General features: G+C 44.3%; 1 protein-coding gene across 12 annotated transcripts in view; it reads left to right on the forward strand.

Moving 5' to 3' along the window:
• Positions 1 to 34: 34 nt before the first annotated feature.
• HEMK1 (HemK methyltransferase family member 1) overlaps positions 35 to 27,571 on the forward strand; it is an 87,777-nt gene continuing 60,240 nt past the window's right edge. For 2 of the 12 annotated variants that reach the window (XM_019619927.2, XM_019619928.2), the window contains exons 1-8: positions 42 to 1,144; positions 1,962 to 2,053; positions 2,780 to 2,873; positions 17,810 to 17,959; positions 20,001 to 20,065; positions 24,788 to 24,837; positions 25,739 to 25,844; positions 26,796 to 26,891. In XM_019619927.2, the coding sequence (XP_019475472.1) occupies positions 890 to 1,144; positions 1,962 to 2,053; positions 2,780 to 2,873; positions 17,810 to 17,959; positions 20,001 to 20,065; positions 24,788 to 24,837; positions 25,739 to 25,844; positions 26,796 to 26,891 (908 nt within the window). In that variant the 5' untranslated portion in view covers positions 42 to 889. Of the gene's footprint in view, positions 1,145 to 1,961; positions 2,054 to 2,779; positions 2,874 to 17,809; positions 17,960 to 20,000; positions 20,066 to 24,787; positions 24,838 to 25,738; positions 25,845 to 26,795; positions 26,892 to 27,571 lie in introns of all 12 variants that reach the window. The other 10 variants (XM_019619934.2, XM_031555482.1, XM_019619937.2 and 7 more) reach the window with 8 other exon arrangements.

The following is a 27,571-nucleotide window of genomic DNA, read 5'->3' on the forward strand; positions in this document are numbered from 1 at the left end:
CGCTCCTGCCGCCCGCGGCAGCTCGCTAAGGGGAGGACCTGCGCCGTGCCGGGCCTCGGGTCGGTCAGCGCGCAGAGCGGCTGCGGGAGGCTCTCTCTGTGCTCTGCCGGCAGCACTGCTGCTAATTCCTTTGGTCTTTCTCCTGTGACGGTGCCCCGAGCCACAGGCCTGACTGTTTTTTTTCAGTTGCTCCGTGCTGCAGCGTTGCCCTCTGGGAGCCGACCCGGCCCCTGTCTTCCGAGTTTCTCTTCCTCTGGTTTCACTCTGTGAGCTGCTGCGGTTCCCTCTTGTCTGCAGCCTGGCGATGGGACAACGCGGCAGGCTGCTGACCTATGAAATTAGCCTTTGCGAGCGTACCTGCTAGCCTGAGACGTGGGAGTTTGGAACAGGAGAGGAGGAACCAGGAGGGAGTGCAGGACTTCGTGCAGTGAGCCGGCCCGGGATGCTGGAGCGGACTGTCGGCAGCTCGCGGCAGGGCTGTGCCTGCAGCCCCGCTCCCTTCTGCTCAGCCACGAGCTCCGGGTGGTCTCAGGGTTGCCCGTGGAGGCTAGGTTAATCCTTTCTTACTCTTAGGGTGCGAGTAGCTGTTTTTGTACCCGTGGGTGTTGGTCGGGCAGCAGCCTGCATTCCATTCAGAAGGGATCTTGTGTCTTCCGCTTCTTCTGGGCATTCAGGTTGTACTTCTGCCTCTTCTTTCTAGGCCAGCAGAGCTGCAAGCAAGTGACCTTTTTGTTCTGCCCTGAGGAGCATCTGCTGATTGTGATCAGGTGGTCCTTAGTCCCACTGGCTTGTGGCTACACTGAGTGTTGTGCGAGTCTCTTCTTCGTGGATTAGGTCAGCTGACAGAAACAAGGAACCCACGTGGAAACCAGGAAGTGACTTTGCAACAATGAGATGCCTCAGCTCCTCGCTGTTCAGGAGGTTCTGGGGGCTTTTGCCTCAGTATGTGTCAGTGGGACCTAGTCAAAGTCCTAACCTCAGTCCCAAGCAGTCATCTTTGAGACAGAGCTGCAGCGCAAGACCTGGGCTGGTGACTGCCCCTGATGTGGTCAGCTTCTGGCAAAAGGTGTTTGAGAAGAATGGGATCCCTGAAGCACGAGAATCCAGTGAATATATTGTGTCATTTGTCTTGGGAGCAAAGACAGTTAAGTAATGGAAAAGGAGTAAGATCTGTGTGTGCCTCCTGCTTTGTGTTTTTTTTTTTTTTTTTTTTTGACTAATCCCCTTACCCTTCTTTTTATCTCACAGGAGGTAGAACAGCTTTTCCCTCCCTCAGAGGGCAGAGAGCATGGGATATAGTGTATTAATGCAAGTAAAGTACTTGGGATCTCTTACATACTTCTCTTTGCAGGGACTGAAATGTTACCCATGACATATACACCAGCACAGCAGCCTCTATAATCAATGGATATACAGATAGTATAGTGTATAATCGATGAATATATAGATAATGTATATCCAGGAGCTTGGCTGATGTAATTTTTATATTGGAGTAAGAAAAGAAAGACACCCTATCCTGGGCTTGCAAAATAGACTCCAGTAGAGTGGATCTCCAGAGAGATCCTTCCCCAATAGCAGTCAGCTCTTCAATGGCTCTAGGAGACGTGCAGCCAGGCTCCACACCTTCCTGCACCGCAGGTGAATTGCCTTCACCTGTGCTCCTGTGGCTGACTCATTGCTCGCCTCAGGTGATCAATCAGAGGTTCAGGCCGTGATTCAGCAGCCCCATACAGTGGCCTGACTTGTTTGGTGGAGTGATTCTTTATCTTACCTACACTTTAACTACCAAAACTACAGCCATACAGGTTTCTTGTTAAACAGGCAGATAGGTTCTCCTTGTCATTTGGGGTTTTGAAGAGTGCCCTCCGTATGTGTTTGTTGTTGTGCTGGCTCTGCCTGGAGGGTGCAGACAATATGTAAGTTGCACAAGTGGGCAGGTTTTAAAGTGATGTTGTCTTCAGTTTCAGAGCTTGGGCTCCGAAAAACTCTGCACTCCGCTTACAGCAGTGCAGCAGGAGCAGATCCAGCAACTGAGCTGCAAGCGACTGGAAAGGTGGGAGAATCATCTTACTGTCATTCTTGAGAGAGTTTTCTCCAAAAGAGGGAAAAAAGGGGTGGGGAAGAAGGGGGTGGTTCTTTGATTAAATGGAGTTTTCTGTATTTTAATCTGTACCTATTGCCTCTCTTCTTTCAGCTTACATTTTACTGAAAAAAGTCTGACTTTATCTTCTTTACTCCCTTCCACCAGATGTATATAGTTACTGATGAATTTTCCACCTCACTTGAGCTTTTCATTCTCAAGCCAGATCTGTCCCTGCTTTCTCAGTCTCTTCTTGTATACCAGGTGCTCCAATCCCTTAGTCATCTTAATGGCACTGTGTTGGATTTGCTCCAGTACATCCATGCCTTTCCTGCAGTTAGGAGCTCAGCACTGGACAGAGGACTCTGGTCAGGATTGACCTCACCTTAGTAAATCCATTCTGTTCTTAACATGTTTGGAAATTATCTCCAGGATTATTTGCTCCCTTAGTTTTTTCAGATTTGAAGTGAGTTGACTGGCCTTTAGTTCCCCCAGTCCAGCGCTTGTTCTGTGGAAGTGGAACTACCAGAGCTTGCAAGGAGATGCACATGCGTGTTGCACATGCAGTTAGGAGCCTTAGTGGTGTCTAGATGTCCACCATCAAAGGGCTTGTGTGGTTAGCAATGAAGTAAGCATGGTAGTGAGAGCTTTTTATGTTACAAAGTAATCCTCAAGTGTTTTTGTTTTTGCCTGACACAGAATGCCAGTGCAATATGTGCTTGGTGAGTGGGACTTTCAGGACCTGAATCTGAAGATGAGACCTCCAGTATTTATTCCTCGTCCTGAAACAGAGGTATGAAAGTAGGAAATATAGAAGGGTTTTGAATCTGCATACTACATTGATATGAATGTGCTTGGTGGGATTATAGTGATGAAAAGGTCAGATGATTTCTAAAACGGGGAATCCTAAGCTTGTGACCTGGAACTGGTGCTGGTGAACTTTTACCTTCTGGCTCAGAGCAAGAGATTTTGCAAGCTAGTATGTTCTTTGATTGCACAGAGATCCACCTTCATTGAGGCTTGCTTTCCTTATTTCTGCTTTGGTAAAGACTCCTTGAATATCATGCCGCTTTATTTTTGTATTTTTAGCTACTCAGAGTTGTCCAGTGTAGTAGAAAGCTACTACTGGAAAAAAGGTGGTGGACTCCAGAGGGCTTATTTATCTGCATGCAGATTAAGACAGCGCAGGCTGGTAGAAATGGCACCTGCTACTCATCTGCTGACTCCCCAGTGATTTCTGGAAATGGAACTGTTGTTTCCTTTCCTAGGCTGACCCATGGGTAGGTTCTGATCTGGGCTGGAATTAAATGTGATTGTGAATTGTAAAAGTGGAAGCAGTAACCATATACATTCAAATTAAAACTTTATTTTGCGTAGTTGTTTAATCAATGGTGTTTAATCAATGGATATACAGATGGTATACATATATATCCAGGAGCTTGGCTAATATAATTTATATTGGAGGAAATGAGAGAAAGTCACTCACCCTGTCCTGGGCTCGCGAGATGAACTCCTGATGGAGCAGATCTCCAGAGAGAGATCCTTCCCACTGGCAGTCAGCTCTTAAATGGGTCTAGGAGAGGTGCAGCCAGGCTCCACCCCTTCCTGCAGAAGAATTGCCTTCACCTGTGCTCCCGTGGCTGACTCATTGCTCTCCTCAGATGATCAATCGAAGGTTCAGGCCATGATTCAGTAGCCCCATACACCTAGTGTACTTGGAAAAAGCATAGGAACCGTATAGTGATGCTTTCTCTAATAGTAGCCTAGCTTTCAGCTCATGGGCACCCTAGTAAGCAGATCTTTGTTTACTGCTCTTTAAGAGTTGTTTTTCTTTGCTGTTTTTGTTTTTCTTCTGACAATTGGTTTTCTTTTTTGCAGTTAACTTTTGGAGATGGAATGATTACCATAGCCTGTCCAATTAGAATTCTGATAGACAAATGATCAGAGAAATGGCTCCTGTCCTAGTAGCCTTTTGCTGTATAAAGAATGCTGTATTGAATGCATTAAGCACAGCATGCTCAGCTGGTAAAAGGAGGTGATACTCCCACTGTATTTAGCACTGTATTGGTGCTACCTTACTTTGAATACTCAGTGCAATTCTGGACTCTCCAGTTTTAAAAGGATGGTAAGGTCCTTGAATGCAGCCAGAGGAGGCAATGGCTCCCTGAGGAGGGAAAGCAGAGGGAGGTGCCAGGTTCCAGGGAGCTGATGGCAGGATGGGAACAACAGGGTGGGAACAGCATGGAGGTGAGCCAGGGGAAGCTGAGACTAGGCATTTAGGGAAAATTTCCTTACTGTGAAGGTTGTGAGGTAAAGTGGCAATGTTCTCAGTAACGTGCTTTAACTTACGGTTATCCTTGCAGTAGTCAGATCTGTGCTGATGAAGTCTGGAGACAACGGCTCAAGAAATGGTTTTGCTAGTTGGAGCCTGATGATAGTTAGCATTGTTCTTATTGATGGTATTTCTGCTGTGTTTGATTCAAGAGAGTATTTTCAGCCTCTGGCTGCCCACTAATTCCTGAATGCAATATAAGCACTAAACCCAAAAAGAACTTTAACATTCTGCAAATCAAACCATCTGTTGTCGGGCTTCCTCTGGTACTGTGCTCTCGTTCTCTCCATGCAGTGCCAGGCTTCAAACAAAAGCCTGTTGTGTACTGTGGAAACCGGGGCTGCTAATGCCTGTGAATGTTGCTAATGGTGCTCATATGTGGAATTTTGGTAGAAGCATCTCTGCTGAAAGGCAGTGCTGTCAAAATGCAGCGCTCTGTAACATCTTGTGTTTTAAACCCCTTCATGTACCCTGGGGCCAAAAATCTAGCATAAACAGCTTAACGCAAACCTTGTGTTTGTGGGAAAACTTTATTTGATGTGTCATGATACTTAATATGGAGGTACTTTTTTAGTACGTTTGTTTTGAAAGACCAGAAACTCATGATAGCTCAGGAATGAAGCTCCATTGGCAATTGAATTTACAGAGTAGTTCTGCCTCAGCAAACAGCATCAGCAGACAATAATCTGGAAATGGAAAGTGAGCAAATGTGGCCTTTCTCGTAGGGAGCAGTGAACGGCTGCACATTCAGGAGGAAATGAGCAGTGTAGCAAGAGAGAAGGGATGGAAAAAAGAATCCAGGTGGAAGAAGAGCTCAAAAGGAGCAAAACAGAGATAAAAGGGTCGGGAAGGGCTGGAACAAGCAGGCTTGCAGTCTAGGCCTGTGGATCCAGGCTTGCAGAGTGGCTATGGGTCCTGGGTCTGGTGGCTTTTCTTCTACTGAAGTTTCCACCCAGCTCCTGCTGCTGCCTTCTCTTAAGGTGATACAGCACACTGGGAAAGAGCCACTTGGTCCTGAGGCTTGTAAAACAGAGAAAGTGCTATGCATTAGGAGTCCAGCAGGCTTCTGATCGAAGAGCTAAATGTGTTTGGTTTCCAGCAGCAGCATGGCACCTTTGCTTTGGCTGCTCGTGCTCTTTCTGGTGTCAGGAACTTCTCATGGATGTGCAGAATGGTTGAGGTTGGCAGTGATCTCTGGAGGCTGTCTGGTTTGATTTGCCTGTGTAAAGCAGAGTCAGCTGAAGTTTTGTCTGTTGATGTTTGTTTAAAAATGGAAAAACAAAAAGTAGAGGAGAGTCTTGAACTGTTCTGGAATGTTTTAAACTTTCATGGTGATATAGATATAATTAAAACCAGCCACTCTTAAACCAGGCTACAAGGTTTCTTCTCCTGAGCAGAAGGTGCCAAATGATGAAAGAGTGAGTTTAAAGATGAGAGCTTTCAAAGTAGCTGCTTGCATGGTCCCACTACTTTCATCTGGACTGGGAGAGCTAACTGCAAGTTCACAGCCAGGACGATTCCCTGATGTTGCTCCATGTAAGTGAGCACAAACTCTTTCCAACAGAGCTGTTAAATTCAAAGTTGTGTTAAGATAATCTTACATGTAACCAGTGCTCTGGCCACTTTGTCTCATGCCTTCTCAGCAGCCCAGCTGTGGCTGCATTCCTTCTTTACACTCCTTGGAAACGCATCCCACCTAACCTTTTCCCAGAGTTTCTCTTTCTCTGGACACAGTTCTCTGAGCTTCTGAAGCTTTCACTTGAATGTTTTTCACACCTCTGAATTCCATTGTGGGGAGATGTGTTGTGCCCTGGTGCTAAAAAAAGAAACTGATCTCATTTACCAGATTTACCTGGAGGGTGTGAGCTGACACTGCATTTGTCAGAGCTGTAGGAGTGAGATCTTGAAACCTCTGGTGGTGGTTTGAGGGCGGGCTGGAAAGTTCATTGCCTTCTTTCATATGGGAGAAGATGTGGGTGCAGCTGTGAAGCCTCTGTATAGTATGGGAAGGAGTAGCAGGAGGATTAGACTTCACTGCTTTTTTTCTGGGCTTTGTCTTATCGTTGTACAGGCATAGTGAGGCTATGATGAACTCTGTGCTCTGCTTCAGATTTCATAGATACGTTTTGCTTAGGAATGCTTCTGTGATTTCTGTAACAGCATTGGGTAATGTCTGCAGTTGACTCTTGTAAATCTGCTGTGTTGATCTTTCTGTTTAGGAAAAATGTATTCACATCACAGCAAATCCTGAGACTTGACCCAAGCCCTTGGCGCTGCATGAGAGAGAGCTTTTTTGTGATCTGATGCTGGGGAATTTTCTCAGACAGGAAGAGCATGTGAACAAGATCCAGTTATTTGTTGGCACCTGGTGAAGGACACCGCCATGGGCATGTGCTGCTTCCAGAAACCACGTACTCTGTGTAACCAGTTGCCCAAAACAGAGCTAGCGTCCACATTCTTTCCTTTGTTTACATTGGTCTTCTCTGACTGAGAGCTGTGTGTGATTGTTTGGGTGGGGATTTGCCCATGCTTTGTTCGCTGAGACTTTTCAGACTTCACTGGACTTTGAAACTGTAATGGAAAAACCTCCTCTCAAAAATATTGAAGTTGCCTCTTTCTATTCAGTTTGTCTGCAGCATTCTTACAGCTATTAGTACTGGTACTGTTAATCAAATAATATCTTGTTCTTTAGAATCTTGTTCTTTAGAAAGCAGTTAACTATCAGCATTGGTATCCCAGGTTCAAGTTGCTTCTTTATGACTGCGCACACAAGCCACGTGGTACGTCTTGCCTTTGGCTGAGTAAATGTAGCTCCTTACATTGACTTGTGCAGTGTAGGTATACCAGATCTGCCACATTCACTTTCTCGTTATGTTTTCATAGCTCCTACAAATGATTCTGCCTACTAATTTGAAGAATGAAAGGAAGAAGAGGCATCTTCATTATGCATATTTTATCCTGTGGTTAAAACAGAAGGATTCTGACTCTGGCTATGAGCTTCTAGGCATGTGGGTAAAGCTGTGAAGGCAAACACAATATGGCATAAACTACCAGCACTGGTTGCATCCTGTGGACAAAGAGATGAACAAAGAGAGAAGAGAAGCTCAGCTGTCTGGTTTAGTTTTGTTCCATGTGGAATTTGTCCCTTGGGCTCACGGGTAGCTGAGCCCATTTCCATTTACTTTCTCTGGGGGTATTTTTGTCAGCGTGTGTGGTTCTCCTCCTTCTGTTCTGTGGGATTTGGGGTGGGGATGGGACAAGGAGCCAAAACTGCTTGCAGGGCTGATAGGTAGCTCTGTGAATACACACAAACTGCGTTGGAGGGAGAGCTTTGTTGCACAAGCCACAATCTCACCTTCCTCCACATACCTGGTCCTCTGTGCACAGAGTTTTGGGCTCGCTGCTGTGAGCACTGTGTGTGGTTGCAGTGGTGCATGGAACCCCACATCCTATCTGCTGTCCTGGTGTGAGCAGGGCTGTGGCTGTGAAGACTGCAGGGGGTGCTGGGTGACTTCCATGATGTGCCCAGGGTCACCAGAGCCAAGCTTTTGTCATGCAGGGGTGCTCAGGCCAAAGTTTGGGGTTGTGCGCTGTCTTGTGAGTTGTCCTAGTTATGCACTTACTATTGCAGTGTCAAGGAATCTCTGTCCCAATGCTGTTCAGAGACTTTTGGTGCAGAAGTCTGCCCTTTTTTCAGAGCGAGGCCTTCTAAAACTCAAGCTGAGTTACCATCACAGCAGCTTTGTGGATTAGAGGAAAAATAAGACAAAGAGAAGAATCCATCCAGTCGTGGTTGGGCGATTCCTTTTTTTACCTCGGTGAAGAAAGGCAAAATCAATCTTCACCGTGACTTCATTGAGGAGGGTTAGCCGGGTTCAGCATTTCTCCAAAGGTCGCGCAGGCTGTGGCTCACCTGTGCTGCACCCCTAGGGGGCACTGCAGCCTTAGGCTCCTGGCAGCTCCGTCTAATCGTTACTGCGTGGCTTCTGGCGTGTTCTGATCCCCTCCTCTCTCACACGCTGTCTTTTAAAGCAGATGAAGGCTTGTTTGTTCAGTGGAAACAAAAATGGTCTCCTTTCATCCCCTGCAGGCACTGTGTGGGCAGAGCCATGTTCTTGAACACCGTGGTTTTTATTTGCTGGAAGAAAGCTGCTGGGAGGAGAGCTCCAGCTCTGCTTGTGAGGTTTCTTTCTCACAGGCCAACCAGCCCCCCTGACCCTCAGGGGGTGGCACTTTCTTACCTGTTGTGATTGCACCATAACTCAGGCCCTGCGTACGTTTTTCCATCTTGGTTTTGTTGTGGTGACTGTGAGCTTCCCTGTGAAGGGAAGTGGAGAAGCATGCTATAGGCTGAATAGGTGTGTTTTACCTGGTAGACCTTATAGGGGAAGAAATGCCAAATCTGTTCCATGCTGGGCATTTTTTTCAATAGTCATCCAGGAAGATTGTGAGATTACTGGAGATCATGTGAGACATAGAAACAGGTTTACTGGGTCAGATTAAATTGGTCTAATTCAAAATACTGTGTCATCCTGGGGCTTGTGGCAGATGGTGGGGACAAAATTACAACGGAAAAGCAGACAGAGAAGGATCCCCCTTGTTTTGACAGTCAGCAGTTAAGGGATGTTCTTAGCCAAAGCTGGGTTTGAGGCCATTCTGCTTCATAATCACTAGTGGATCTGGATCTGTCCTCCATTAATCCTCTTTTTAGTCTGTCTGTGTTTCTAACCTCCACGGCATCATCTGGCAGTGAATTGTTCTAATTTTGTACTTTAAGTGGGAAAAGCATTTTCTTTGTTTCAGATGCTGCCTGCTCTTTCAATAGCAGAGCTCTTTGTGCTGTTAACACGTGGAATAACTGTTCACGCTCTCCACAGCATTTATAGTTTTTCTCCTGTCACTGGCTAAGCAATCCTTTTTCCACCTGTGATTTTTAAGTTTACTTGTTTCTCGAGATAGGACGCTTCCTTCCTGTGCCAACATGCTCAGGGTACTGAAACCACTGCTGTTTACTTTGCCCATGTCATCTGAATGGCAGTCATTGTGCTGGGGTGTTCTGTGAAAGCACTTTAAGCAAAGATTTGCTCCAAGAAACCTTTCATGAAGTTTGACCTAAATTCTCACTAAGCATAATCATTAACCTCTTAAGAAGGTCGGGTAGAGAGAAGGGAGGGTTTTTAGTTCCAGACACATATGTGCAAATCTACAGATCCCCAGGTGGGGGCTTTCTCCGGTGATACGTGGCAAAGGAATGCACACAATTTTCTATTTTAATTTGTGCTAAAAGGAAGCTTCCTGATCCACAGTTACCTGTGGTTTCCCTAATTTCTGTGTTACAGATGGTTACATTTCAGAGAGTTCAGAGGGTCGCAGTGTGTGGTGAGCACAGCCATGCAGTCAGGAGACCCCTTTGGTTGGGTTTTTTTTTGTTTTTTTTGTTTTTCATAGTTTTGCTTCTGATCACTTTACTCTTCAGAGGAAAACTGCTTCTTTCCATCTCTTGCTTCATGGTTTGGGAAATGAAAAGGATGGATAGTGTCATCTTATTCATGATTTGGGGTCCTTTCCTGAGATGAGATATCCAGAGACACCTATAAAGTATAGTGAACAGAAATGGAATAGGACATTATTTAATTGATCAAAAATTAAGTGCAATCTATCAAAACGTAACTGTAAACAAACATACAGAAGTTGTAGCATTTCCATGGCCTCCCATGGTGAGATTTTGCTCATGTGGTAGGTAATATTTTATAAGTATGTCAAAGGAAAATAGTATTTCCTGAAAAAGAAGACTGTGGCAGAAATGCCAAGGAGTGGAAATTATAGCAGCAGTTTGTTGCAAAGCAATCAGAACTGCCCTTTGAGCTAAGCATGAGTGTTTAATAAGATCATACATGGAGAGGGAAATAATGCAGCCTGCCCCTCGTTGCAGAGCTGCAGCTTTTGGCTGAAGAGCTTGGAGAAAGCTGTGAGGCTGTGCTGGGTAATGGATGACCAGTTTTCAGGGGGCTGCCCAGCAGGCCAATGCGACCTTTGCACGTGTTACCAAGGGATTGCCAAGTACAGCACCAGGGTTAAGTCTCCTTTCTGTACTGCAGTAGTGGGATGGCTGGAGAGAAGCTGTCTGGTTATATTACCCACTGGTTGAGAAAGAACTGGAAAAGTAGGTCAGGAGAAGGACCAGTAGGTGGATTAACAGAAAGTCTGCCTTATTGTGAAAGGCTATTTAGCTCATCAAAGATAAGCTTGAGGGTTAATTACCTGGCCCAGAGAGCAGAAATTTGTAAGCAGAACTCTCATTAGTTTTGTGGACAAGTGTGTAACAAGGACTATAAATGCAAACAGAAGAAAAGGTGTACGTTTTCAGCAGAGAGTGTAATTAACTACTGAAACTGCAGAGCTGGAACCTTGGTACCTCTCTTGCTGGCTACTTCAAATCAGGACAGAATGTTTTTCTCAGAACAGATTTCTTGCTCTAAAGGAAATGAAGGATGGAACAGTTATTCCTGGCTAAAAGGCCAGGAGGGATTGTGGCAGTAGTTTCTTCTGGCTTCCTATGCAAGAAAAAAGGCTGTGGGAGAGCAGAAGATAGCTTCTAACCTGGTGATTTCCACAGGAGACTCAAAAATGTAAACCTAAATCAAAAATCTGTGGGGGAAAAACAACAGCTTCCACACCTTGCCCTCCCCCCCCACCAACTCACACACGGATCTGTCAGCTTATATTGACTTTTGTAATGTGATAAGTATTATCATTGCCTTCATACTTTTTGCCCTAAAAGAGCTCTATGAGATCTTGAGCTTTTCATCCACCTTTTTGTGGTACAGCAGGGACCTCAGTTTCAGAGGGTTTCATCTGAGTGGCTCATCAGCACTTAAAGTGAGATTTAGGGCTGGAGCTGGACAAACAAACTACAGAATGTCTGGAATGGGATGAATGGGGCTCAAAGGGCCTCTCACATGAATACGAAGACAAATCCATTTGGTTTTGTCCCCATCTCCTGCCTTGCTTCTCTTGGACATCCAAGTAAATGGAGTTTCGAAGCTAGGACAAGCAAGCTGAAGCAAAGCATCTGTCTGGATGCTGAGTCTGCTGCAGGGCCAAGCAAAAGAGCCCAGGATACAAGTGCTGTGGGCACCAGCCTGCCCTCTGATCTGGGGCTGGCTTAGTGGCCTGGTTCTGGAAAAAGGATGTGTGACAATGATCTTCTGTGGCCATTGCCATGGAGGTACATTTCCAGCTTGGCTTCCTGGTGTTTTGTCATGTGCTCATTGGCAGCCAAGTGGGCAAACAGGAGGGGAGGGGTAATTTGGTTAATATCAGATCAGGCTCTACAGAAAGTCCTGGATTCTGAGAACACAAGTTTCTGGAAAGCACACAAATAAGTAAAACATTCCCAGGAAGTATGTGACAGCAGTGAGGTTACAGAGGTTTTCATAGGCCTTTTGCTTTCCCCTTTGCTAACCAGGGAATTTGAAGCCTCCCTCCCCCCTGGACTCCAATCCACGGGACTTTGTTTTCCCTGCTCTCCCAAGAGTATATAGAGCAGGAAAAAAGGATGCTTCTGGGAATGTGGTGTGAATTTGTGAGCTCCATCCTTGCCTTTTCCCCTTCTCCCACAATCCTGTTTCTGTTAGCCCTGCACTTTTATTCACAGAAACATCAGATATCTCATTTGCTGCTGTTGGCCCACAGCATGCCCGCCTTGCCTCTGGACCTCCGTGCAGCTCTGCAGCCACTGCTGTGCAGCGAGAATCTGCTGTATCCTCCTGTGTGTCTCGGTGCTGAAAGCTGCCTGGCCCTGCGCTGTCTGCTGGTTGGAGCTGTGCAGCTGTGCAGCCTGTGGTTTGGGTGCTGGCAGACGCTGTCCTCGCGCTTCTTTGTGCAGCTGTGGTTCCAAGAAATACAGTGAACCAGAGACCTGGCCGCAGGGACAGGGAGGTAATACCAAGAACCTGTCAGAACATGAGTGTGCAGTGGGGGCGGGGGGGAGTGGGGCTGTGGGTGGAAGGGTGAGGCAGAGGTTCATGGGAAGCTGGAGGTGTTGGCAAAGCTTTGCATTTATTTTGCTCAACAGAAAAAATGTGGGGGGGGACCAAATAAATGACAGTGTGAACATAGGGCAAATCTGGCAGTGAAGCAAGGCTTCCTGGAACAGCGAGGTGAGAGTGGACTGTGAGTGGCTTGGCAAAGAGGCAAAGGCTTGAGAACCTCTGAGTGCTGGAAATCAAGTAGCACAGGAAGCAAATATTTGTGTCCCCTGTATGGAACTGGAGGTAAAGGGCTTCTTCTAGTCCTTTCAAGATCCTCTTCTGCTTTTCAGTACCAGAACTCTCCTCGTTCTTGAGAATGCCCTTCCCTTTCCCCTACAGATTTTTTTAAATACTCTTCTGACAAAGGTACATAATGCTTAGATACTGCCAGCTTGTCCCCACTCCATGCTAAACAAGAGCATTTATACACCTGGAAACAATATATCCTGAATGCTTGCATCACCTTCAGACCAGTGCACTGTAAAAACCCTTCCAGATATTTTGCTTTGCACCCAGTTTACCACGCTCATGAATGCAAAAATTTCTGGAGGTAGCTGGTGCTCTGGGTGCCCTCCTGAATATTATTTGCACAAAATCATAGAAGCTGTGGGAGAAGTTCATTGTTTCATGATATTTTTTTCTTGATTTTATTTTTGTTTGTTTTTTTTCTCCTATATGAAGAAATTTGCAACGTGTAGAGAGTCTGGGATTTATTCGCACCGGTAAGTGCAGAGCTGTAAGCTGGCCCTGTTCCTGAGCCTAGCATGTTGCTCAGGCTGTCAAGGTACTGCCTACCTGCAGCAGATGACAAAGGCCTCAGAGCATGATGACACTTGAAGGTGTACCCCAGAAAGGTGCATGGCAGTCCTGCAAGCTCTGGGGGAGAGGACAGCTGTGGGGCAGTTCTAATCATACTAAGCTTTGCTTCAAGGGACAGCAGTGGTTCACTGTCATACCCTCATGTGTGTACCACGCTCTAGGACAGAAATATTTCTGTCAGTACCTGTAGCACTGCTTAGCAAGACTTTCAATGTGGACTGTGTTGCTACTGACAGTGACACATACTGTAAGCAACAATTTGGATTTTAATAATTCCACAGTGGTTGGTGTGCTGTGGGTAAATATGAAATCAGGTCACCTTTTTCAAACACTTTCTTAATGTACAATTCTATTTGTTCCTTAACACAGCACTTTCTTGGTTTGTTTTTTGTTATTTTTTTTACAGTATTTTTCAGGGACAAGGCACCTGGTGCTACAAGGTTTTAGATGCTATAAAATCAGTGAAGTCTGTTTGTTTTGGTATTTTAATCAAAATGAGTATTTTTCTGTAGTGAGGGATAGTTCTCTGATGTATTCAATCTTGAAAGTGGTGTGAGTGCAAGTAGGCCTTTGTCCTGCCATTTCAAGTGTAGGGTGGCAGGTTGTGGAGAGCGTACCTAATGTATTCCAAAAGTTAATGTGCTGGATTGTCAAAATGATTTCTCTTTTTTTTTTTTTTCCCATTGGAATTTCTGGTTTCATCTTAATCTTTGGAACTGGTGACTAAGCTAAAATGGTTTTAAACAATGTTGGCATTATGTTGGCAGATGTTTGCTGTCTGAAACTGTTCAGTTGGGGATGATGTAGTGTATCCCACGCAGCAAAGACTGCAGCCTTTGGCCATCTGTTGTTGTTCCAGTTTTTCTTTTTAGCATCTTCTGCCTGTTGGTTGCTTTTCCCTACATGTGGCCCTAGTCAGATTCCTGTGCAGAAGTAGGGGTGTCTGTCTGATATGGTGTTTTGTACCCTACATATGAGTGCAGGGATGTGTGCCCAGACGTACTTTATCTCTTGACATTCCGCAAAGTAGTTCATCAATTTCAAGTCACATCTCTAGAGGGCTGAGGAAACACAGATTTTTACTAAATTGCTTCATAGAAGATGGAAAAATACCAAAACCACCTGAAGAACACTTATAAAACAGCTCTGGACAGCTCAGTACTTGTGATTTCTGTAAAGGAGAGCTGGTGGCCATGGCAGCATGCTCACTCCCGCTCTGCACTGTGGTTGCTGGGTTGCCCAGTTCTTTTACAGATGCTAGGGAAGTTTGGTTTTCTTGTGAAAGCTGTAAGTCAAGGAAAGGACAGTTAGTATCACAGCCAGTTAGTGCAGATTTCTAAAATGTCTTATTCCTCTACATTATTTTGTGTTCTTTTTAATATATGTATAGTTACACATTTAATACGATGTTGAATAAATCAATGTTCAGGAAAACATTCCTTTTTCCTGATGTGCTGGTTAGCAAATACCTTCTATTTGTTCTCAGCTGAATTTATTTCATAAAATAACTTAGTTTCATAATTATTGAACTCTTTGACTGCAGTGAGATACTAATGGCTGAAAAAAGAAGTAGTTTCTTAGCTTGTCGCATTACTTTTAATACAGTCTTTTAATTTTAAACTATTGCAATAAGCATAATTCTTGTGAGGGAAATTGCTTTGGAAAAGTATATGAAATAACCAAGATAATAAGACAAAGGAGTCAGGGAGGATAAGATGCTGGAATTGTATCAGTATCCCTTTTTTAATACACATGTGGTAAAAGCTGAAGTCAGTTGTATTTAAACAGAGCTCTCTTTGGCAAGCGATCCCAAATTATTTTTACTGTGGAGCATGTGAAGCAGAAATTCCATAATAACTCCAAGCTTGAAATTGCTAATAATAAACCCTAATGAAGTTAATGAATGCTAACAGTAGTTCTGCTTTGAGGAAGTTACATATGGACATTTTGTAATCAGTAGCTTGTGCCCCCCCGTGAGCAACCCGGGAGATGGATGGTTCTTCTGAGCTGTGCAGAGTTTCCTGGAAATACTTCAGAGTGACTAGAAATGAGCAGCGTTTGAGAGCAATTCAGTGTCCAAGCAGAATGGCTTTTCTGTGGTCTTGGAATTATCAGCACCTGCTGTGGTTGCAATCTTTGCCTGTCCTCATTTTCAGAAGTATTTTCAAACTGATTCATCTAGCTGAAATGCAAAAGCCACTTTTACATGCAAGTGGGTAGATATGGTGTTTATTTTTCCATCTTATCTGAGTGCTGGTGGTCCTCCCAACAGTATCCTGCAGTCCTATGGGAATATCTTCCTCCACAGTTGTCTGGAAAGGAATCCTGGAGCAGCGACAAGGAAGATGTGATTCTGAGGCATCGTAATGAGGGCAGGGCACTGCTGTATGGCACCTCTTATCTGCCAGCAGGGCTGGGCCCCAAGCTGAACCGTGCAGTGAAGATGCAGCCCTGAGAGATCACAGTGTAGCTCCCTCTGCTACCCCTTCCCTCTTGGGTTCAAGTAGGAGCACAATTGCACTCATTGCTGTGAGCTCTGGAAGGCAGAGGGCACAGGCTGATGAAGAGCAAAGGCTGTTGTTATCTGGTGAGTAAAGACCTGGGCATCCCTGACTTGTTCCGGCTCAATGACTGCAGGAATTTGAAAGAAAATGATGAATACAGCTGAAGAAGGTTGTTGCTAAAAAGCCCCCTAAAGGCTTCAAAAGTCTGTGGCTGTGAAAAGTAGCCCAAAGAAGGTCAAAGACCCAGTGACTCCCCAAAGGATAATGTTGGCAGGGCCATACTATTGCAAAAAAAGCGAAGCCCAAAGCAGATGGGCTGGAAATGGCAACAGCTCAGGAGCTGATCTAACAAGAAGTAATGTTACTGGGAGAAATGCAGAGTGTCTACATATTCAAATAAACCACATCTTTTTTTTTTTTTTCTGCTTGTGTTTTCAGGCACAGGGTTCTATTAAAAAGCAGAATCATTTCAAAGCTGCTTGGCTTTCCTAGGGCAGGACAGTGTTTAAACACACGTATCTCTTATCTAGATCTGTGAAGCAGTGCAAGTTGCAGTTCTGTGAAGGGGCACAGTACTTTATTATACTGAAGAGTAATTCATGTTTTGTGCGTGTCTCAAAAAAAAATACCATCTGACAAAGCAGCCCATGTCTCTCAGGGATTGTTGCTGGGGATGTTTCCACAGAAGCTCATCTACACCAGCTTTATATTTTTACACCTGATTGCAGCCTTTCTCACTACATCCCACAGATGCAAATCAGCCTGACATGAAGGGTGATCGACTGATAGCAGCAGCTATCTTGATGAAGACTCCACGCCTGTGTACAAACCATCTGTTTCACTGTACCCCACGTTGGGTGATATATCCAAAGAAGGGCTTATATCCTTATGTACAAGCAGACCTGACTTTAGCTCCTGGAAAAAGTCACTGCTGTACTAAGGAGAAGCTGACTCACTTGTCAGGATATGTTGGTTTTAGATATTTCTGCTTATGCCAAGAATATGTGAAAGGAAGGCCCATGATTTTCTTCATAAAGTCTTTCATTTTACTGGTTGGTAAAATCAAGCCAATTCTTTGTGACCTGTTACGCTTTCTGGATTTATAGGAGAGATTCAAGAGCAAATCTCTTAAGTGAATAGCCTAGCCATTGTGGGAGCAGCTCGGGCAGTAAGGCCTTGATTTCTTTCTGTATGGTTGTGCCATGAAAGAACAAGGATCTCAGGGAGTTATAAGCAGTTTCAGCAAGTGCTCACGCACCCAAGGTATTTACATTTCTCTTGTAGTTTTCTCCGATGAGTAGCCAGAGAAGTTCATGCTGTGAGGGAGGCACGTGTACTGTCTGTAGTAACTAGTGTCTCAAAGCTGGGAACTATGTGTCTTTAAGACCTCTCTTGCTGTGCTGGATTTCACATGATGTTGCCAAGAGATTTAAAAACTAGATGAATGGCGGGGAAGAAACATTGGCAGCAGAGGTGCATAGGGCTCAAGAAGCAGGGATGAAAGTCTTTTTTTTTTTTCTGTGCAACAACAAAATGTAGTAGGAGTCCACAGTCTGAAATCCATGCAGGGAACTCACCGTGTGGGTCATTTAATTCTCTGCCTTTGCTTTTCATCTGCAGATTGGATTAAGATGTTGTTCAGAGCTGCATAGCTGTCTCTAGATTACTTAGAAGTTTAGAAGTATTAAATTTTGAAGCCTACAAGTACTAATTGCTGGAATTTTGATGTAAATAAAATGGTGTTACAGAAGATAATGTGCTCCAGCTGTTCGGTTACTGTTTTTCCTAGTGCTAAAAGACCTCAGAGGATCTCTGGGAAGTCATAACAAAATCCTCAGGATACTCATCAAAGCACCCTGTGGGGGCGATGAAGCTTAAATGACTTCTTGTCAGCTCTGTTACTGTCACTTGTATTTTAAAAATCAGCAAAACAAGTGCATTTTAGGCTATGGACCCAAGAAATTTTAATTCCTTCGCTCCTCAAAGTCAAAACAGTTCCCTTATCAAAAAGACATAGCAATGTTTATCTTTGTTTTCTTAGGACCTCATCTCTTTGGTTGTGGAGGAAGAATCTTGGAAATGTAAGGCGAAGAATTCAGCCTTCCTGGTTGCTGTTCCATCTCCTGTGATCCTGGAGATTGGCTGTGGCTCTGGAGCAATTGCTCTGAGTCTCCTATGCAAGATACCACAGGTGAACTTTTTAATATGCTCATGGTACAGCAAATAACATTGTGAAAGGATAGTTCTGCTCTACTGGACTTCACTGAGACTTTCCAAGCAAGTGTCTTTGACATGACAGGACTTAGCTGCTACTTCAGCAGCTGCTGTCTTTGACAATCGGGCTCTGTATGTTCATTCTAGGTAGAGAGAGTATTTAGGAATTGCTTTCTCAAACTGTCTGCAGGAGTAATAAAGACAGAAGGAAAGAAGCAAATAAAGACAGAAGGAAAGAAGCTCATTCTTCAGCTGTCACAACTCACTATTGATCACTATTGATTAGATTGGAGCTGTGGTGAGGGTTGGTTTAAACTCATATCCTGGGCCGTGGATGAGTGACTGAGGCATCGGTACACACTCTTAATAGTCAAATTTATGGGGCAGTCATCTCTAAAATCACCTTGCTGTGAATCAATAGATCTTGTCTTTGTGAGACTGAAGACCAAATGAGTACAGAAGAGGGATTCTCACAGAAGCATCAGTAGTTGGGATCAATATGATTAGCAGATGTCACACTGCCTCAACTGCCAAGCCATTTTTCCAAAGCCTTTTGTTCCATGATAACAGCCCCCACCTTTTGGACAGAGCAAAAAAAGCAGGAAGGGGACAGAGCTCTCGGTAGCCAAAGGTGTTCCTGCCTCTGGTTATTGTGGCATGAAACACATATTGTGGCTTAATGAGATACTATTGGTAAGTAAAAAGAAAAAAGAAATGAAGCCAAGATCTTATCACGTACAGACTTACTCATAAGTCAATTTCTCATGAGCAAGAATTGCTGTGGACAGTCCTCCCTCTGAGAGAAAGTGAGACATGGTGTATTAGTTACAGAGGTAGGTGCCTTCTCCTGTTGACTCAGGAGTTAATAGTTGGGCTTCATGACTTCAAAGTGAAATTACTCTGATTTTCTGAGCTGTACTTCACGCTTTTTACTTTCCTGTCAGATTAAACAATTCTGCCAGTCTGTCACTGTTACTGATAATAGTCCTTTCCCAGCTGTCTAACAAAACTGCCCAGAGAAATAAAGAGCCTTGGCTGAATAGAGTGAATGGTAGCTACACAGACAGCTAACTAGAGTTTATGTTCTTTGTGATGTCTTAATGTTTGAGACACAAGTTGGTAGTAGGGAACAAGAGAAAACACCAGCAGCATTTCATTTATTGTTTCAACTCTGTCCTCTGTGTTCGGGGTCAGCTTTGTGTGTGTGAGGATGCTAGTTTCACACAGTGAAATGAATCCCCCAATGGTCCATTATACTGCATGCCACCATTATCACCAGATGGAAAGTGTATACTTCGAGCATGCTTTCTGTATGTAAATGCTTAGCAGCATGTGTTTAAAAAATGTCAAGCAAAGCAAAAACATGCCAGGCCTATGCTTGTGCTTTTCCCAAGATAGGATAGAAGGTCAAGCATATCTCTAACCATGTAGTCCTATTGCATACTTTACACCAGAGAACTCTCAAATAGTTGACGCTGTCAAGTGCACGCTGTCAATACGTGTCGTGAACGTGGTATAATGACTGCAGAGTGATAACTAGGCAAAGGGTGTCTGCCTGACAGATGGAAAATGCTAGAACCTCTGCCCAAGCTGCTGTGTTAGTATTGGAGGGACTCCATCCACACTAAAAAGAAGTAGTCTAGGGATGCAATCTTTAACTTGCGTCCACTTCAGCCTTTGGCTTGCTGGAGTGTTGAGTCTCACACTACTTCAGAGCTATGAACGTAGCAGGTGCCATGAGTCAGCATGACTGCATTGTTGTCAGCTGAATTGATTTGGTCAGAAGCCTGACACTTTTGGTAGGATGCTGGCATTGTTGCTGAGTGCCTTCTGTCATGTTAGCTGCCTTACTAGAAGTGATTTGTCATCCCATCAGTGCCATGAGATGAGCTATTCCTTTGAGGAGCCAAGAGTGAGCAGTCAATTGGCAGGTTTTATCTTGCGCGTCTCTTCTGGCAGAGCTTGTCTGCTCAGGAACTGTGGTGTTGTAATACTGTTGTTTGTTTTTTCTGTCCCAGAGCCGAGTGTTAGCTGTGGATAAAGAAGAGGCTGCTGTGGACCTCACCAGGGAGAACGTACATAGGTACAAGCTTGCATATTACCCATTTCTTGTAAACTGTTACTTAGGAATCATGGAATGGCCTGGGTTGAAAAGGACCACAATTTCAACCCCCTGCTGTCACCAACCAGCAGCCCAGGCTGCCCAGAGCCACATCCTGGCCAACCCTGGCCTTGAATGCCTCCAGGGATGGGACATCCACAGCCTCCTTGGGCAGCCTGTTCCAGTGCCTCACCACCCTCTGTGTGAAATGACCAGGAAGTGTGTTTCATGTTTATCGCCACTGGAAACTAGAGTATTTTTAATCATTTGAGCTCCCAAAGTGTGTAAGAATTCAAAAAAAAAAAAGTTTATATTTACCAGAGGATTTTTTTCCCTTCACTTGTGAATGCGCTTTGCAAAGGCAGCAGCCTAAATAAGTCAGTAGTACTTAAATGCTGTCTTCCAAGAGTTTTGAAAGCATTTCGTGGTCACTACTGTTATTCTTTTCTATGGTAAACTTTAAGTACCAAGAGGTTAGGATGTCTGTGTCACTTAGGAGGTTAAGGAATATAGTATGAATCTTTCTCTCTTTGGCTTCCTACATAAATTTCTGCCATGCTTGTTTCTGTCATTACTCCTCTGGGTATAAGCTTGCACTCTTCACTCTGTTGTCATGGTATCCCTCAGTGCCCTCCTTGTAGCCTGGTGTCTGATGAGAAGGGTGCTGCTGTGCGCACACACCTGTGCTGTGCCTGGGTGCTGAGACCTGCTGAATCAAACACCTTGTGCCTAATGCAGAACAGCTCTCAGGATAACCTTGTCCTCCCCAACAGATCTGATTGCTCAGCTTAACACAGGCTTAGTTCTGCTTAATGCCGACTGTTCTGGGTTGTCACCATCTTGGTGAGCACCAGAGCTAGAATCTGTGTCCTTTTTGAGTCCTGAACTCCAGTCTCTTAGAGACTGTGGAACGTACACAGCTCTACTATGCATTTGTATTCTCAGGAACCTCTGAGCGTGAATTTGAGCAGTCTTAGGAGGATTTCCTGTTGCTACCTTTTTTGGAGTCTGGTACAGCCATGAGTCTTAAAAGTGATACTCAATAACTGATGTTACTGTCCAGGAGGCCTGGTACACTTTCTTGCAATAGTGGTTACAGAGGCAGGCTGCTTCTGTTTCTGGCTGTCCTGAGTTGTATCTCTCCACTTGCAATCCAGCTGCAGATCTTTCACCATTCTGAGGTGATGGTAGAAACAAACCCTTCCCACACTTTCACCTCACTACTAAACTGTGTCTCCTATTCCAATTATGGGGAGTGGCCAGCAGATCCTTCTGATATATGAGTATCAAACCAAGTTCTCTTGCAGTTTTACAGAGATCATAATAAAAACAGGCAAGATCTTTGCCTCCTTGGTAGAGTGTTGTTCTGGCATATGGGAAAATGTGTCATAGCATCCTCGCTTATTGGCTCAAGGATGGCTATGGAGAGTGTAAATGCACTGCCAGAGAAACCTGTATTTCTCAATAGGTATTTTCATTAAGCAAATGCTTCTCTTGTCCATGGCGTGGTGCCCTGCACATCTTGCAAGAGAAGCCAGTAGGATAAGCTGTATTACTGCTGAAGCCAGCTTGGTTTCTGCCTTTTTGCAGCTCCCTTACTGCAGCTGTGTTACCTAGGGAGCAATGCTTAGCAAAGTCTTGGTTGCACTTAATCAATATCAGTGCCAGATTACCCATCTGTGCACACTGCGGGTAGATGCAGAAATCCTTTTATTTCTTGATGCTCCTGTTGTTGATGGGGCAATACCAAAGGCCCTCAGCAAACAGGACTTGGATATAATGGCTTTGTTGCAACATGCTCTCTGAAACTTGCTTGGGTAGCCGCAAGATGTTACACTGAAGAGTTGGAAGGAAAAATCTGTCACCGTGGTGGGTCTCGCCCAGGCAGAGACAGTGTATCGGAAAGAGCTCTAATTTTGTCAGAGGATTCTCTAGGCATTGGCTGTAACAGGGCAAATTCTATCTGCAACCATCTGCTTTTGCCAGTCAGGGAATGGCATCCCCTGCAGGTGGAGTGGAGTCATTCTCCACCAGCAGTTCTTGCCCAACATTGTATCTCTAGCTTGGCAAAGTGCATTCTCTGTCATCGTTCAAATGTCTTCTCAGAAGCCAGAGGCAAAATTCATGAGAAGAGAGGTATTTTGATGGGCAGATTGCATAGCTGAGGAATTAGAGGTTATGTTCCTTCTTTGCTTCCTCACTCTTCCTGCTTCTTTAGTCTCTCTTGTAATCAGGCTGTGACCAGCACCAGTTTTCAAATTGGCATCTCTTTACTGTTCCAGGAGTGTCAAGGTAACTTGTAACGTCAAGGGTTTAAGGCAGGCATGTCCAGCCCATGGGCTGCATGTGGACCAGCACAGCTCAAACTACAGCCATCAGCTGAGCAGCTCAGCCTGGTGCACAGCCTCACTTAACAACCAAACGTGTGTGCACTGCTAACCATGTCTGGGCTGAAACCGGGGCACAGGACGCAGTGCAGGGCTGAGTCAAGGGATGGCAAATATGTGCATTCTGAGGTATTGGCTACATACAGGCCCGTGAACAGTGAAAATTAGGCAGCTGTGCTTTCTGTTGTGATCAAGGAATTTGAGAACAGGTTTCAGGGCTGCAAAAAAGTGTTGGCTTTTTGTTTTGGTTTGTTTTTTTTTGTATATTTATGACTATTTTCAGTCAACAAAAATGAATTGAAATGTGAATTTTCAAATGACTGTGTAGAGTTGCAATCAGATACTCAACACAAATCTGATCATGTCTTTCTATTGGACGTTCCTAATCCCTATCTTAGAAGAGAGAAATATCCCTCACTTCACAGTCACACCTTATCATGTCTTATTCATTCACTTTTTGGCAGTACATACATTTGTGAAGTGTTTTCAAGGATGAAGCATTGATAAAATAAAATTTCATGAAAAACCTCAGACAAACACCTAAGAATTGCAAGTGCTACCGTGGAACCAAACTGGTCTGTTAGTTTCACAAACAAGGTCAAACATCCCACTAGTTTCATGGTTTTGTTGTTCTCCTTTTTAAATGTTTTAATTTAAAAACTATTGAAAATTGTTGCTTATTAACTATATTATACATTTTATGGGAGCTGCTCTGAAAGGAATGCCTCCTGTTTTATTACGTTGGCCTGCAACATCAGAGGTGGCAGAGATGGCAGTAGAACTGGACCTTCTCACCTATATTCCATGACTTCTTGTTGCTGTGCAGCAGCAGTGGGGCAGTCTGACAAAATAGCATAATGGCATGAAAGTGCGTACGAAGTAAAGGTGGGTCACTGAATTCCTCCATGTGGGAAAAAAGGGCGCCCACTGACATTCACTGACACTAGCTGAACGCTGATGGAGTCCAAGGAGTGGATGTGAGTGTAGTGAGGCAGTGGGTGGTGTGTTTCAGCAGTGGCACCAGCATCAGTGGGTCACCTCCACTGGTGCAGGTTTTTACTAATATGGCATACAAGCTCCTGTTAACTGCTGACAAAAATACAGAGCTAACAGTAGTGACTATGTTGAAAAATAGTTTTTTGTTAGTTTCCATGGAAGGCGTTACTTCTGGAGTGACCTACATATGTGGTGCCTGAGACAATTCTTGTTTACTTAGTGTGGGCCAGGCAAGCCAAAATGTTGGACACCCATGGTTTAAGGGGATCTGTCCCTGGCAAGGATCATATTCTGTTGCAAGCTGGGAGCTAGAGATGGATTGTGCCAGGCTGAGACAGACTGGAAAACCACACAAAGGCAATCTGGCAGACTTGAGGCTGTTCTACTTTGGAGTGAGTCAGTAAATCAGAGAGATCAGAGAATCTCAGCCAAGATTTCTTCCAAAGAAATAGTGAGGTGTTTATAGACCTGTTTGTTAAAAATAACAAACCTCCCTGCCTACATGCTCTCTTGTCACAGGTGAAGGGAGAGGTGTTTGTGTCTCCAGTACATTCAGGCATTCTGCCAATGTGAGCACCTTGGGGAGGTCTGGTTGCAGATGAAAGGTGCTGAGCAAAACATATTTCCCAATTAACGTGCACAGGCATGTAAGGGATGAGAAAGATCATGAGTTAGAAAGTAGCACCTGAGAAACCCAGCGTATTTTAAAAGCATTGCACTGAACAGTCTGTGCGTGAGCTGTCCCTGTAGGAGTCTCTCTTCCCGGTCTATGTCTGCCACAGGAGTTGTGCTGCACTGTGTGTGCTGGCTTCCTGCTACTGTGAGAGCAGTGTCATCACCTTCATGCACTCATGTGCCTAAAAAATACACTCAGATGCCAGAACACTACTAAGATCCAAATCAGCAAAGAAGCTGGGAAAAGAATGTGGCAAACATGAGCAAGTTGTCTTCACTTACCATGTCAGATTTGTATTTGATGCACTTAGTTTTTCTCTGCTGCTGAGCTCACCTGGGGGAGGCCTTTAGATATAATTAATATGTATCTGGGGGAAAATGCTGCTGTGATGTATAGGTGTATTTTGGATGTGTGGGAGCTCTGCCCTGGAATCATCATGGGTGCTTTCTGCTTCAGCCAAAGAGCACTTCCTAAATTTTCCTTGCGGCTTGGGAAGAATTCAATGACAGTCAGTGGGATAGTACATACATGTATCAGATAAGAAGAACGATACTTAATGACCTGTTTATTGAATGTGTTGTTCATGAGCCCACACAGACAAGACTCCTAATCTTTCTGCCCTTCCATCTGAACTTTTCTCTATAGGCTGCAACTCCAAGACAGGATCCACATCCTCCACCATAATGTTTCATATGGTAACTCTTTTCATTGTCTTAATCCCCTTTATTTTATCCCCTTCCTTTTTACTTTCCTGCTTTTTGATGAGGTTTATCCAGTCTGGTAGTTGTCTGCTAGGTTGTGTTTGACCAAGAGGTGTCGAGGAGCCAGGAGTCCAGTGTTGCAGATTCATTTATGCACCTTTTTTCACACTGTTCGTTTTGACTCTCTTAGAGGTTCGTCTGCAAATTTGAGCTCGTTCTGGCTGAGTTCCAGCAATAAGCCAACCAGTGCAGTCCAGAAGCCTATGTTGGTACCACACCTGTGTGGGTAAGCCTTGTGCTGAGAGGCTGGCCTGAGGACTGTGCCATGTTCGTGGAATTGCATGGTGTCTGGGTCAGGGCTGGTACATGTCAGTCCAGATAGGAACATGAGTGTAGCAAGCTGAACTTACTGGCAGAAAAGCAGGTCTTTAGTTGGTTGGTACTGCTGAGGATGTAGCTCTTCTGATTTTTGGAATACCTTCGTCAGCTCTGGTAAGAGGAAGGATGTGCATCCTGACAGCTGGTCGTAACTCTCAATTAGGTCTGTGTAATGTGTCAGGTTCCAGTAGTTGCTTTAGATCTAGTTGGGCTCTGAGCTCTCCAAGACATCGAGATCCTGTGTTATTCTAAGATAGATATTCTGCTAAGCAGGGCTGTTGGTCCAAAAAAAAAGATACTTTGCCTGTGCTTATCTTTGTGTCATCTTGCATAGAGGTGGGAGGGTAACCAGGCCCAGCTATCCCCAAAAGAAATGGGGTGAAATTCTATGGGAGAGAAACAGAACCATACACACATCTGCATGTACCTGGAGAGACAGTTTTCTGGATAGGATTTTGATATTGAGCTTAGAGGGAAAATTGCTGTGATTGAGAACTGGTTGTGATTCCTTTTTTAGGTTCTGCCAAACATCTGCTACCTTGGGGCCCTGTGGACTTCATAGTCAGTAACCCTCCATATGTCTTCCATGAAGACATGGCTTCCCTGGATGCAGAGATCCTCCGGTAATCAGACACAAAGATTTTCCATCTCCTGTTCCTTGAAGCAAAGCTTTCTGGCTGCTTTCTTATATTACACGCTCACTTGCACACAGAATGGGAAAATGTAGTAAGCATGCATAATTGTAGGTGTGTTCATATATGATATGCAATAGTACAGCATTACTTTGGTACTGCTTGCAAGTCTGAAATAGTTTTAAGTGTCAATAAAAATGGAAGAAGTGCACACTTTGTGATTACTAAATTTCCAATCCAAAACTGTTCCAGAATATTTTTCATGTTAGATTTTTTTTTTTCACAATTGGTTTGAGTGTATGAAAGTAAGAATAATTAATCAGAGCAGCTTTTTGTGACGAAAGAAATTTAGGTGGAAATACTGTGACCCGTTTTAATCACAAGACTTGCCTTAAGCAAACAAACCCACATGAAAAAGCAATTTTGGGTTGTGGCACTGTTTTGTCTGTGCTGGCCTTTCTCAGAAGCAATTGTCATGCATGTCAAGACAGAGTCCCATATTCACCCCTGTGCTAAATGTGTACAGTAGCAGATTCTGTCCTTGAAAGTGGCTGAATTTTCTGCATCTGAATTTGCTCTGCTAGATTGTGGTTATTGGCATAGTTGAAATAATGCAAGCGCTCCTGTGCTGTACAACCCACTCTTTCCCTGGCTAGCTAGCACAGAGAGAACATATCCGTATGTTGGAACCATCATCCTGGATGCAAGTGACTCAGAGTCTTAAGAAAGAGTCCAAGGAATGTTTTCTGCTTGTGCTTAGCTTGGAGTTTATCAGCCTTCTTACTCCCTGTATTTCTCATAAAAGCAATGAGTGCTCTCGCCTGCTATAACTGGGCTGGAGTTTATTAGTTGCACCTTTGCCTGTGGAGCAGGGCAGTGCATGCTCAAGGGCATGGCTCATGCTATATGAATTGCTATTAATGCCTTATTTCCAACCTCTAGCTATGAGGACCTTGATGCACTGGATGGGGGAGATGACGGGATGAGAGTCATTAAAATAATTCTGACTCTGGCTCCTTCTCTTCTGAAGGATTCTGGGTGAGCATGGTCCTCCTTTTGAATTTCACATCTTCTCTCCGTATCTGTAACTACTGTTGTTGTTTCATGCAGGATGGTACAGGGGAAAATAACTGCAAAAATTCCTACCTAGTAATAGCAGTGTATAAGCAAAATCAGTCTGAAATTTGTTAATATAGGAATATGGGCCTTCTTTGACTAGTGCTGGTGTTTCATAGTCATTAACAAAATGAGGATCTTTAAAGCTCAAAGCAGCAACAGACAGAACGTGAGAGAGAAAATGAAGGGAGAGGAAGCACAAAAAAAAGCTTTCCAAGCAGCAAAGCTGTTGAGGGAAGAACAACGCACTGTTCTGTGAGAATGGATGTAGATCTGTTTCATTCTTTAATTAGGGGAAGCTTGTATGTTGTGCCAGGAGTCAGGGCTGGATATCCTGGGAGAATAATGGTAATCAGCCAGAGTCCGTTTCTTAAATGTTAGATTTCTGCACGAGGGATGCTTGAGACTGATTGGTTTCTGTTTGCTGTCGTGTGGGATCCATTTTATGCTTGAAAATCAACATGCTGATACCCAAATGTCTTTTGTGCCCTGGCATTCTCATATCCTGTTGAAAATTCCTCACCTTAATAGCATTAGAGAGATCGTTGAAAATCTGTTGTTTTGGGAAGAGGAATAGGATACTGAGAAGCACAATGGAAAGA

The sequence above is a fragment of the Meleagris gallopavo genome, chromosome 14 (assembly GCF_000146605.3).
Source record: "Meleagris gallopavo isolate NT-WF06-2002-E0010 breed Aviagen turkey brand Nicholas breeding stock chromosome 14, Turkey_5.1, whole genome shotgun sequence".
Classification (NCBI taxonomy): domain Eukaryota; kingdom Metazoa; phylum Chordata; class Aves; order Galliformes; family Phasianidae; genus Meleagris; species Meleagris gallopavo.